At 37.4% G+C, this 14,342-nt stretch overlaps 1 protein-coding gene across 5 annotated transcripts in view; it reads right to left on the bottom strand.

Moving 5' to 3' along the window:
• NTRK2 (neurotrophic receptor tyrosine kinase 2) overlaps positions 1-14,342 on the bottom strand; it is a 366,665-nt gene that overhangs the window by 283,737 nt on the left and 68,586 nt on the right. For 4 of the 5 annotated variants that reach the window (XM_068552108.1, XM_068552106.1, XM_068552109.1 and 1 more), the window contains exons 9-10: positions 11,413-11,448; positions 8,591-8,691 (exon numbers count right to left, since the gene is read on the bottom strand). In XM_068552108.1, coding sequence (XP_068408209.1) covers positions 8,591-8,691; positions 11,413-11,448 — 137 coding nt within the window. The remainder of the gene's footprint in view (positions 1-8,590; positions 8,692-11,412; positions 11,449-14,342) is intronic. The other variant, XM_068552107.1, reaches the window with a different exon arrangement.

Below are 14,342 nucleotides of genomic sequence, written 5' to 3'. Positions count from 1 at the left end.
TTACCACTTATTAACTACATGGTTTCGAAATTACTTAACCTCTCAGCATCTCATAATCTTCATGCATAAAATAGAAAATATAATAACGTTACCTTGCAGGTTGTTATAAATCCTCAATTAGTCAATGCAGATAATGGTCTTGACACAGTGCTTACTATAATAAGTAATTAATTATGTTGGCTATGATGATGATGATAAAACTGAGATTTATAAAATAAATAAATAAATAAGCAGCCCAAGATCATACCTCTCAAACTTGGGATTGGAATCAAAGTCTGCCCAAGTATAAAATCTGTGATTTATGTGTGATTTACCCACTACATTGCCTCTCCAAAGCATGTGGCTGAGAGTGAAGGCAGGATAATGAAAACATATGGCTAATCCCTCCACAGCACCTTCAGATGGGGTCAGATGGGGACAGCATTAAATAAGCTACAAAGCACAGAAAAGAGCACATGCCAAACAGTTGGCTAGGATGGAGCAAAGGTGTAATCATTCTCTCCTCTGGTGCTTCAGCTGTGAGTGGCTGTCCCACAGAATGCTTCTGCAGATGTCTGAGTACAAACTTAACTCTGTCTCTGTGGCCTATATATAAATAGAATGGTAGTGATTCCTAAAAGGCTAGTTATAAATCAACTTGCTCTAACCAAGATCATTTCCCTCAAACTTACCTAATGATTTCAGATGTTTCTTTCTCAATCTTTATTTCTAACTAACATTTATTTGCATGGGAAAGAGATCATAATATTTTAGCTATAAGTTTCTCTACCCTATTATTAAATTCCAAAATTCTACAGATGAAAGAAGAATTCATTAATAAACAAGTTCAAATACTATTTTATAGATAAGGATCCTGGGACAGAGAGACATTTGGAGGACTTGCCCTGAGTCCCAGGATCACTCTGCAGAACCACAGTACAGTCTTAACCACTTTGGAAAGTACTCAACTGGCATTCCAGAGATCTATGTCGTAATGAACCCAGGATACCTTGCCTTTACCAGCTGTGAGACCTCACATGTGCTTCACTTCTCCCAGCCTCTGTTTCCTCATTTGTACATGGGGATAATAATACCTGCCCTGCATTATCTATTTCATTAAAGAATATTTAAGTCCTCTTAGAAAATGGAAAGGTGTTCTTCTCCAGAAAAGCAGCTAATGATCTGCTAACAAATATTTAAACCTATTGAAGAAGTTCTAAATGTGAAGAATCCTTTAATAAACAAAGACTCCTGTGACAATGAGAATAATAATTTCCTCAAAAACAAATTATTTGATAATACAGAATTTCATGTACTCTGTGCATGTGTGTTGGGGTGGGGGTGGTCTTCACATGGGAGAAAAGCGGGAGTGAGTTTGTTTGTTTGTTTGGTTGTTTGGTTAGTTGTTTTTTATCTGAGGCTACCTCTCAGCATAGAACAAAGAGCTGCTCTCCTCTGAAAATCCAGCAGGGTTCATGAGGAGCATCTGTTAGACCAGAAAGGTGAATGCTTAAGGCTGTCTTGCAAATGCTCTGAAAACACCTTTGAATTTTGTATCAGCTCCCTGACTCTGAAACTCTTTCTCTAATCTAATGATCTTCCCTGTGATCAGGGACTGTTATGTATCAAATATTTGATCCACACATAATTTTAAATTTTTCTTTAAATTCTACAAAACATTGCCTTGCATCTCTCATGCAGATTTCTAAGGGCCACAGGTGGAGTCAAAACATACGGACTTTCAATGAAGATTATTTTCACTGATCTTGCCTTCCAATCACCCTCCTATAGGTAGTTCAAACATCGAGATATGCCAATTGGGGGCTTAAATTTATCATTTGGATCCGAAAGAGAAAACTGAAGTTGGTATATAATTTTTAGTAATTGGAATACATACACATCTGTGGGCTTAACACATGTTCCTTGGATTCCTTACATATGCAAACAACATTCTCAAACCAAGAAACATTAAGTGGTTTGGTATGAGAGTAAAAACTGAAATGAATGCATAAGGCAGGAATTAGAAAACATTCTGCAGTTGATTTAACACAGCAGTTTTCCTTGTTATTTCAATGCAATGCACATAGTCATCTGTGGAAATGTGTGTGTGTGTGTGTGTGTGTGTGTGTGTGTGTGGTGTGTGTCTCCAAATACTGGATGTGCATATTTTGAGTTGCAGTTAAGTTGTATCTATTTATGAGCCTCCTGGTCCCACTGCATGGCCCTGGTTTAAATATCCATCACATCTCTTTATCGTTGCACCAGACACCTAAATCATCATCACCCCACTTCTAATCCCTCTCTTCTGCAACCCATTCTATAGTGTTCATCATTAGTCTAATCACCTCCTAGGTGCCAGGCACTATTCTAAGGACTAGGGATACAGCCATGAAAAACACTGACCGGGTTGCCTATACTAAGAATCTTACTAAAGAATCAGGGAAGGGAAAAAGATATTAAACATGTAAACAAATAAATAATCAAGGTAATTACACACAATAATAACTGCTCAGAAGAAAATGAAACAGGGTAATGGCTGCTGCTGGCCACTCTAGCTAAAGCTATGTGATGACCATTGGGAAGTGCATACCTTCTAGAGAGAACGGTAAATGTGAAGGCTGTGAGACAAGAGTAAGCCTGGAGCATGCAAGAGAGTATCTTAAAAAGATAGTTGGTAAACAGTGAAGAGAGTATGGAGATGAAGTCAGAGAGACAGACAAGGTCAAGATATGTAGGGCCCTGTTAACCACCATGAGGAGTTGGTTTCTATAACAAAAGTTTTATTACAATGCATTGGGAAGACTCTGAGAATGATAATAAAAGAGTGATCACTCAAGGGAGAGGGCTCAAGGGTGGTGTAAGAAGATCCTAAACTCATCTCCTACCATGGACACAGCAAATCTTTCAACTAAAGATGAAATAATTCCCTCAGAAAGGGACCGGAAGACTAGATGAACAAAGCCTCCACTTGTGCCATCACAAGTATAAAACGTGGGAATAGGGAGTAAAAAAGATAAAGCTTTGGAATGTGTTCACATTTAAATTGTTACCAACTTAAAATAGGCTACTACTTACATAGGATGTTATATGTGAACCTCATAATAACCACAAAGGAAAAACTTATAGTAAATACAGGAAAAAAATGATAAGGGAATCTAAACATAGCACTAAAGAAAACCACCAAAACACAAGGTAAGAGAGAAAGAGAATAAGAAAGGAACTACAAAGACAGCCATAAAACAACTAACAAAATGACAGCAATACATACTGGTCAATAATTACTTTAAATGTAAACGGACTAAATTCACCAATTAAAAGAGCAACTGAAGGGATAAAAAAGCATGGTCTATCTATATGTTGCCTACAACATACTCACTTCAGAAGAAAGAATACACAAAGACTGAAAATGAAGAGATGGAAAAAGATATTCCAGGCAAATGGAAATAAAAAGAAAGCTGGAATAATAGACAAAACAAACACAGTAATAAAAGACAAAGGGCATTACATAATGATAAAGGGGTCAATCCAGCAAGAAGATATAACATTTACAAATGTATATGCACCCAACACAGGAGCACCCAGATACATAGAGCAAATATTAATGTACTTAAAGGGAGAAATTGAGAGTAATGCAATAATAGTAGGGGACTTTACCACCCCACTTACACCAATGGATAGATTATCCAAACAGAAAATTAATAAGGAAAGATCAGACTTTGACACATACCAGATGACCTTACTAGACATACACAGAACATTCCATCCAAAAGCAGTAGATATACATTCTTCTCAAGTGCACATGGAAGATTCTCCAAGATAGATCACATGTTAGGTCACTAAACAAGTCTTAATAAATGCAAGAGGATTAAAATCATATCAAGCATCTTCTCCACTGACAATTGCATGAAACTGGAAATCAATCACAAGAAAAAAATGGGAGAAACTACAAAAACGTGAAGATTAAGCAACATGCTACTAAACAACCAATGGGTCTTTGAAGAAATAAAAGGAGAAATTTTTAAAAATACATAGCAACGAATAAAAACAGAAATACAACATACCAAAATCTTTGGAATGCAGCAAAAGTGGTTACAAGAGGGAAGTTCATAGCAATACAGGCCAACTTCAAGACACTAGAAATATCCCAAATAAGCAGTCTAACTTTACACCTAAAGGAACTAGAAAAAGAATAACAAATGAAGCCCATTATTAGTAGAAGGAAGGAAATAATAAAAATCAGAGCAGAAAAAAGTAAAGATTGAAAAACAGAAAAGATCAATAAAACTAAGAGCTGGTTCTTTAAAAAAAATAAACAAAATCAATAGAACTTTAGCTAGACTAATAAAAAAGAGAGGTGACTCAGAAATGAAAGAGAAATAACAATGACACCATAGAAAAACAAAGGATCATGAGAGATTATTAAAAACAATTATTTGCCAAAATATTGGACAACCTAGAACAAATGGATAAACTCCTAGAAACACAATTTTCCAAGACTGAATTATGAAGAAAAAGAAAATCTGTATAGACAAATTACTAGGAAGGGAATTGAAACGGCAATGAAAATTCTCTCAACAAACAAAAGCCCAGGACAAGAGGGATTCAATGGCAAATTCTACAAAACATTCCAAGAATATTTAAGACCTATCCTTCTCAAATCCTTCCAGAAAATTGAAGAGGAAGGAAGCCTTCCAAACACATTCTACAAAGCTAGCATTTTCCTGATACCAAAACAAGACAAGGACACCACAAAAAAAGAGAGAATTACCGGCCAATATTCTTGATGAACACAGATGCAAAAATCCTCAACGAATATTAGCAAAACATATCCAATAATGCATTAAAAGGATCATACACCACAATGAAATATAATTTATTCCAGGGATTCAAGGATGGTTCAATATCTGCAAATCAATCAATGTGATATATAACATTAACAAGACGAAGGGTAAACCATCACATGATCATCTCAATAAATGAAGAAAAAAGCACCTGACAAAATTCAACATCCATTTATGATAACAACTCAACAAAGTGCGTACAGAGGGAACATACTTCAACATAATAAAGGCCATATATGACAAACCCACAGCTAACATCATACTCAGTGGTGAAAAGCAGAAAGCTTTTCCTCTAAGATCAGGAACAAGACAAGGATGCCCACTCTTGCCACTTTCATTCAACATAGGGTTGGAAGTCCTAGTCACAGAAATTAGGCAAGAAAAAGAAATAAAAGGCATCCAAATCAGAAAGGAGGAAGTGAAACTGTCATGATTTTCAGATGACATGATAAAATGTACGGCATTTCTATACACTAATAATGATCTATCAGAAAGAGAAATTAAGAAAATAATCCCATTTACAATTGCACCAAAAGAATAAAATACCTAGGAATAAATTTAACCAAAAGGGAAAGACCAACACACTGAAAACTATAAGACCCTGACGAAAGAAATTGAAAAAGACACAAATAAGTGGAAAGATATTCCATATTCATGAACTGGAAGAATTAATATTGTTAAAATGTCCATAGTACCCAAAGTAATCTACAGATTCAGTGTAATCCCTATCAAAATTCCAATGGGATATCTCATAGACCTAGGACAAATAATCCTAAAATTTGAATAGTGCCACTAAAGAACCCAAATAGCCAAAACTATTATGAGAAAGAAGAACAAAGCTGGAGGTATCTCACTCCCTGATTTCAAACTGTACTACAAAACTATAGTAATCAAAACAATATAGTACTGGCACAAAAACAGACACAGATCAAGAGAACAGCAGCGAGACCCCAGAAATAAACCCATACATATGTGGACAGTTAATTTACAACAAGGGAGCAAAGAACATACAATGGAAAAAGGATAGTCTCTTCAATAAATGGTGCAGGGAAAACTGGACAGCCACATGCAAAAGAATGAAACTAGACCACTATCTCATGCCACACACAAAAATTAACTCAAAATGGATTAAAGATTTGAATGTAAGACCTGAAACCATAAAATTCTTAGAGGAAAACATAAGCAGTAACCTCACTGACATTAGTTTTAACAATGTTTTTGTGGATCTGAATCCAAAGGAAAAGGAAGCAAAAGCAAAAATAAACGAACGGTACTACATCAAACTAAAAAGCTTCTGCACAGTGAAGGAAACCATTATCAAAATAAAAATTCAACCTCCTGAGTGGAAGAAGATATTTGCAAATCACATATCTGATAAGGGGTTAATATCCAAAATATATAAAGAACTCATACAACTCAACAATAGAAAAACAAAGAACCAGATTAAAAATGTGCAGGAGATCTGAATAGACATTTATTCCAAAGACATACAGATGGCCAATAAGCACATGAAAAGATGTTCAACATCACTAATTATTAGGGAAATGCAAATCAGAGCCGCAATGAGATATCACCTCACACCTGTTAGTATGGCTATTATTGAAAAGCAAGAAACAACAAATGTTGTCAAGGATGCTGAGAAAAGGGAATCCTCATACACTGTTGGTGCAGCTGTAAATTAGTGCAGCCACTATGTAAAACAGTATGGAGATTCCTGAAAAACTTAAAAATAGAACTACCATATGACCCAGCTATTCCACTTCTGGCTATTTATACAAGAACACGAAAACACTAATTCAAAAGGATATATGCACCTGTATGTTCAATGCAGCACTATTTACAATATCCAAGATGTGGTAACAACCTAAGTGTCCATCAATAGACAAATGGATAAAGAAGATTGGAATATTTCCAACGGAAATGGAATGGAATGGAATATTACTCAGCCATTAAAAACAATGAAATCCTGCCATTTGTGACAACATGGATAGACCTTGAAGGTATTACGTTAACTGAAATAAGTCAGACAGAGAAAGACAAATACCATATGATTTCACTCATTTGTAGAATAAAAATAAAAAAAAAACAAAAAACAAGCAAACAAAGAAAACAAGACAGAAACAGACTCATAGATCCAGAGATCAGATTAGTGGTTACCAGAGAGGAAGGCGGCTGGGGGTGGGCAAAATGGGTAAATGTGGTCAACTGTATGGTGACGGATCGTAACTAGACTTGTGGGGATGATCACTTTGTAGTGTATTCAGATGTTGAATCACAAGGTAGTACAGATGAAACTTATAAAATAAAAAACTTATTAACGAAAGTCACTCGGGCTGCTATATGGAGAAAGGCCAGAAGATCACAAGAGTGGGAAGGGGGACAGGGTAGGAGGCTTTGGCAGTCATCCAGGAACAAGCAATTGTGGCAAACTTTCTCGGCAAAGGGCCAGATGGTAAATATTTCCAGCATTGCAGGCCATACAGACTTTGCTACAACTACTCCACATGTCCCTGTAGCGCAAAAGTAGCCACAGATGATATGTAAATAGGCATGACTGTGTTCCAATAAAACTTTATTTATGGACCCTGACATGTGACTTTCATAAAATTTTCATTTGTCACAGAATGTCACCCTTCTTTTGATTTTTTTTTCAAACCACTTAAAAATGTAAAAACTATTCTTAGCCTGCAGACTGCCCCCAAACAGGCATAAGCCAGACTTGGCCCGAGGGCCATAGTTTGCCAGCCTCTGCGTTAGCCTGTGGCTGAGGCTGGGGAGGTGGGGAGATATGGATGGGTTGGTGGTTTACAAGGAGGCAGAACTCACGGGATGTTAGACTGGGCGCACAAGACAGGGAGGAAAAGAAAGGAATGGAGGAATCTGCTGGGTTTTGACCTGAGCAGCTGAGAGACCAGCCCCGCCACACAGTCCTGGGGAGATGCAGCCCTGCTGCTCACTCACGCCCCCTTCAATGCTCCTCCCTGCACCATAAAGCTAACTCCCTGGCACTGTGGTTCAAGACCTCATGGCCCTGCCTCGGACCGCCCTCCCTCATACGCCTTACCGTCCAAGCAAGAATGTTTCCAGACTGCAGGCTCAGGCTCACACACCCAAAACACCCTGCCCTTCGTTTCTGCTATGTCCAAATCCCAGGCATTTCCGCACAGGCCATGGAAAATGCCACCTGTCCCACAAAGACTCCTCTGGCTCTCCCAGCAGGAAGGAACAGGGCGCCTGCCCCTCTCCTTCGCTCTCTCGCATTGCCTTGCTCAGCCTCTGTTTGTAATTTAGGTACTAATATTCACATCTCAGGCCTCTGACTTAAGTGTAAGCTCCAAAGGGACAGATACGTGTTTCATTCGAATGTTTATATCCCCCCACGGCCAGTCCCTTCCAGAACCTACTGGATTCCTTACGTTTGGTGGTCACTGAAATTTTTATTAAAATATTTACGGAGACAGGTGTGGAGACAGGAAGAACTCTACATGTCCCTGAATGAGAAAGCTGGTTTCTTGCTCTTCTAGTAATAATCTTTTAAAGGACAGATATTTAAAACAGGAATCACCAGCAGTAGGTCAGAAACTCTATGGTACCTGTATCACTCTCTTAAACCTTTCCATTTGTTCCTCCACACTTCAACACTCTATTTATATCTGAACAATAAAAATGTTTTGTTGAAAGACTCGTACTGAAACAGCTCCATTCCTCCAGCATTCAAGCATCCAAAATGCTCAGAACCATTCTGCGAAACACCTAAGTATCCCACTCACCGAGAGATGTTCCCGACCCGTTTTGTCAGCAACATCTGTGGAAGGGATTTCATTACTTCTGTTCGTGGTGTCCCCAATGTCATTTGCCGCAGTCCCATAATCTTAAATTGGAGAAAGGGGAAAAAGAAGGAAGCATGAAGTTGTCATTAGGCTGCCAACAAACATGAGGCCACAGTACAACCCAGAATGAAGCAAGACAAATTACAAGATTCCAAACCACTGACAGCGTGGCTGGGGAGAAGCGTGACCCGCCGTTGGGTTAAAGCCATTGCAGCATTAGGACTGTGCGATGCCAAAATTATATTCAACCCAAATCTTTACATCATTGTTTTGTTTGGTCAACTTCCAAGCCAGGTCTAGGATTTTTCTTTGCACATAAGAATATATTCCTTTTTTTGATAAAGTATTTAATGAAAATACAAAAGAGAATCGATCATGTAAGAGAGTCAGATTTATAGACCTGGAAGGGTCTTTGGAAATCGAGTCTAACCACAAGTTTTACAGCTGCAGAATGAGAGCTAAGGGATGTTAAATGACTAGTCTAAAGTCAACTGGCAAGAAGGCAACAGAGTCTAGACGTGAACCAGGCTTGAAATCAGCAGCTCTGATTTCCGAGGCAGAAGCACTCAAGGTAGAATGTGGAATCGGCACCAATAGGGAACTTCGGTCCACATCTGAACTTTTTTGAAGAGTTCTGAATTGCCAATATATCAGTTTCAGAATTAATGTATAGGGAACTTCACCAATACAACATTTAGAATTGTGAGGGTATGTTCTCAGTTCTCAAATGTAGTTGCTCTTCTGAATCAATTTTAGTCTACAGGGATCAGGATATAAGTAAATGATTTTTTTGTAGGCAAAGTTTTTACTAACAATATTACATATAAAAGTCATAAAAAGTTTTTGGTAAACTTATTGCAGACCACGTTGTTTATAAATTTTTGTATTTTTATTCTAAATAGGTATGGTGCCTTCAATTTCCATCCTGAACAAACAACCTCATTAAGTTAGCCCTAGCTAATCTTCCCGTGGTAGAATTATCAAGCTGGCCTCAGGACAACCAATTTAAATTATAATTTTATTAGCAGAGTGTTCCTTTGAATGTGAATGAAAATTAACAGAAAAAGCATATATTTTCTATCTGTAGCTGTTTTATTTTTAACTGCAAAAAACTACATTCTCACCATTTTCATTTTGAATATATTAGAACTTTTTAATATTTCAATCAAACAGTAGGAGATATCATTTATTTGCTTATTTTCCCTCTTCATATTATATCCAGCGACTCATGCAAAATTAAACCACTAAAGTATCTATAGTTTAATATCATGACATTGTAGCCCAAAGATCCAAAGTGTGATCTGGGACCAATGGAAAGATGACATTTTTAGAGTCTTAAAAGTTATTGGAAAGGAGTCCAAAACATAATTTTAAAACTGAAAATCACAATTCAAACATATTTCTCTGTGACACAATTTGACATACGCTTTCTTTAAGCCATATCAAAACAAATAAAAATAAAAATACACAAATAACATGCACAAAATTATCCAAACCACAGCTTGGAGGAAAGACGGCTTACCATGCATAAAGCAGGTAAAGACAATGTAATTCCCTAGTTAAAATTAGCTCAAGTTAAATATACACACATATAATAAACATACAGAGAATTGTTTTATATTAAAATTATAAACTATATTTACATTAAAAATATAAATATACACATTTGTCAAGGTGTGTATATAAAATTAAAGAATAGATTTTATAGAATAAATATATAAATGTATCTTTTTAATCAATGTAAGTTTTAATCAATCTTAAATTTTAAGCCAAGTCTTGAAATTTAGCCTGCCACTTCCCCAAACAGAAGCCTCCTGGTCATGAAGGTGGTTTGAAAACTGTTAAAGATGGATTTTCATACTTAGTAAAACATCCCTGGAATTCAATTAAAATAGCAAAGTAAAGACAAGATATTTGGTAAGCTAATATAGTGAATCTTTTGGTTTCTCCCTTTCCACATTCCTGAGAGAACCCCATTTTATTCAAGGGGATCAAGCACATCCTCTGGGGAAGCTGATCGAAACTCCAGGGGTGGGTCTAGTTAGTCAAGGGTAATCCAGCCCTCTTATCAGTATTGGAGGCAAAAATGGACCATGACCCAACTGAGTCTTGAATCAGATACAAGGAGGGCTTGGTGGAGGTCTCTGGGCAAGTTCTCTTTCTTCTTCTGGAACACTTTCAAAAGCTCTTCCCTTTCTCTCATCAATGTGAATGACTCATCTTAAAACCATAAGAGAAACCAGCCTTCAGTGAAGCCAGCACAATGGGCAGGAGAGTGCAGAGATAAAAAAAAAACTTGGATCCCTGATGACATGGTTGAGCTGCTTGTTTCACCAACCTTAAAACGTGCCCTGCCTCTGAGGCTCCGGTGTGTGAGCCAGCCTTCCTCATTTTGTAAGAAACATAATTTAGAATTGGGTTTACTGTCACAGCCAGAAACTGATACACCTCCCTTTTCTTGGTAGTCATGGCATTTAAACAGGTAATTAGTTCCCAATTATGGAAACAAAATGTCTGTTACAGCGGAATGGATTTACTACTTCCAAGAACAAGCAGGAGAGAGAAAACGTTATTTACAGGCATTGTAAATATCAAGGGAAAACAGCCATCAATACTGAATGATTTTTGAAATATTATTTTGGCCTAGGTCATGCTTGAAGTGTATATTTAACTGAGCTTAAAGTCCTTCTTTTAATTGTTTTATTTCATTTTAGACAAACATTTTGAAAAAAAATACAAAATACAGACCACAGGATAGCTACCTTCATAAATTACATCAGGATAATTTGGGTTTGCACCTAAAAAGAAAACAAAACAAAGATATCTTGTTAAGTATGCATTTGAAGTTAAAAAATTACTAACTTATACCCACTAAAATCAGCTAAATATACATTGAAGGTTTTTTAATTGAATAGACTATTTTATAGGACAGGGGAATAAAATCTGAAATTCTAGGTTTGCTTCATGTTAACCTTGTTGCTCTCTCCAAGCCCACAACCTCCATCCCTCCTCCAAAACAGGAAAGAAAAGGATAAACAGAATTTAGGAAGAAAATATTCAACAATCAATGAATTATGACCATTTCCTTTTTTGAAAACTGTTTCTATTAAACACGTGATCATTTTAATTGTAATTTTGGTATTTTTATTCCAGAAACAGATCATTTCTATACCACTTTTGTTATTCTCTGATGGTTTGGGGGTTACTTTCAAAATATGTTTTGGCAGGTCCATTTGTATTCACAAACACATTGTTAACCAGCCTGGATAATAATACCTAAAGCACAATTTTGCTCTCCACTTGGTCTTCAGGGACATTTCCATGACAGAATAAACCCTTTTTTTTTTTTTTTTTACCCTAATACAACATAGAAAAATAAATGTACTTTCTCTACTGAGATTATAAATAAATGTTATATCACAGAGAAATTCAACAGTATACCATTTAATTTTTTTGGATGTGTCTTTAGTCTCCAAGATGGTCAGAATATTCATTTAAAAATATTCCTAAGAGAATTTGCAAAAAAAGAAAAATTTTTTAACTTTTTAAAATCACTGTCAAAAAGAACCGGTGACAAAAAAAATTTGCTACTTACTATTCACTCAGAACTAACTGGGTGTCTATATGAAAGCCTGCTTGCAATTAAAATTAAATTTTGATGTAATATTTAAGGGATTACAAAATGAATTTCCAAAGCCACTTTCTATGCTTTTAGTCTTTCCTTACCATGTGAAAAAGTAAAATCTGTAAACCATAAAGTTTACTTGGTTCTCATTTCATTTCTGAACCCTTAGCAGAAAAATACTTAAAATAAGTGAAACCTGAGCCAAGTTTCTGTTCATGTATTCCCCAGTGAAGAATCAAGGTTAGTCTAAATGAAGAACCAAATAAAAGTAGTCCTAATGCTAAATTAGAATTTCAACACAGTTCAACTAGAAGAATATCTATTTTAGCAGGGGAAAAATTAAGTAGATTGTTGGGCACTTCGATTCAGGGATGCTACATACTGCCATGCAGTCCATGCTTTGTACAACGCTAGGGGGCACCATTAATGGCATCAACCATTCTATGTTAATGGAACCATCTGAAATTGTGCAGTGCACAACCTGTGCAGCCACTTCTGATGAATTCATGCTAAGTTATCGATTCCAGTCATTTTCAATTGTATTTTGAGTTTTATAACCTCAAACACCACCTCAAAGTAGCTTTGAGTTACAAAATGCCAATATACTTTGTCAGAATTATTTGTAGCTGATATGACATTCCTGAGAAGGATCTTGAAAGCTGCCCTGCAGGTTGAGGGGTAATTCAGTGAATAAAGCAGGAGAATATCCCAGTAGCAGCCCTGGGAATACCATTTGCAGGACACCCACTCATCCCCTGAAGTCCTTTCTCTTTGCAAAGTCCCTAGACCTAATGGTGTCCCCTCAAGGTGAGGATTTTCCACCCTGCTGAAGGAAAGGTTCTATAATCCCAAGAGAGCAAGTCATTCTTTGAACTGCTCAGTAATCTGTTACTTTAGAAGATCCCACTCAGATCCCCTTCTCACTGTGCCCTCAACCTACCATCTGAATCTGCAAGGCATCCGCCCAATAGAGTCTACTCTTCACTTCTAGACCTGACTCCAGGTCCCCGGGACCCAGAGTTCCCTCAACACAGGCCCCACACACACTTGCTGGGACTAGTCAGCCTCTCCCCTACATTGGTCAACTCCAGGTGGCCTCACCATGAGTGTGAGCGCCCTCCCTCTGACTCAAGACCCCAAGGGTGGGGTGAGGACTGAGCGAGGACGGGTGGGCTGAGGTGTCCACACGCATACCCATCCCTTCTCATTATACCTCTCACCATGTAGCCAGAGGTACAGGGCAGGGGCCATGGCCGGGACCAGCTCTACCAAAACCACTATGTTCTGGCTTGGAACTCCAAGAGTCTGAGAATTTGATCTTCAGACCCAGGCTTCCAGGTCATTATAAACATACATTTGCCAAGGTAGGAGGATAGAACCTATTTAACAATTCCTTAACTGGATTTATGTTTTTTAAGTATTTGGATATAAGTATGTGGACCCTCATTTGTACTAGATTAACCAACCAACCAACCAAGATTGCCTGAGGCCAAGGAGTTTAAGTTTTAAAACTGGAATAGTTCCAAACAAATCCTTTCAATTTGTCCAGGATGAGGGCTTTCCCTGGACATAGGACTTGTAGTGCTAAAATTGGGACCAGTCAGTCACCCTGATTTATTCTCATGCTCTCAGCAACCCCACATGTAGTCACCACCTGATTCCGTAAGAAAGTAAAAAGACTCAGAGGATTCAGAGCCAGATGTATCTAAACCACACACGTGAAAGGGCTTCAGTGAATATGACTGACATACAGGTGTATTCAGGCTCATCGCAGAAAGGGAACACCCAAACACATTACTCACACAAAGCCCCAGGAAGATCCAAAATGTCGAGTCAATTCAATTTAGCACATGTCAGGTACAGAAAACTGGGATTTGGGGTGGGATCAAAAGGAAATCGGTTAGCTCAGAATCTGGAAAACAGGTCCTTTTCCAGACTTCCGATTCATATCAGTGCATGCCTTTTCTACCAAATTCACCATCAAAACCATTAGGTCATGTCTACACTTTCTGAAAAGCACTATATTTTCCTAGTTTCATTGTCCCAGATGCATGAGAAGTATTGTCA

The sequence above is a fragment of the Eschrichtius robustus genome, chromosome 10, assembly GCF_028021215.1.
Source record: "Eschrichtius robustus isolate mEscRob2 chromosome 10, mEscRob2.pri, whole genome shotgun sequence".
Lineage (NCBI taxonomy): Eukaryota > Metazoa > Chordata > Mammalia > Artiodactyla > Eschrichtiidae > Eschrichtius > Eschrichtius robustus.
This window is presented reverse-complemented; position numbering and strand designations above follow the sequence as displayed.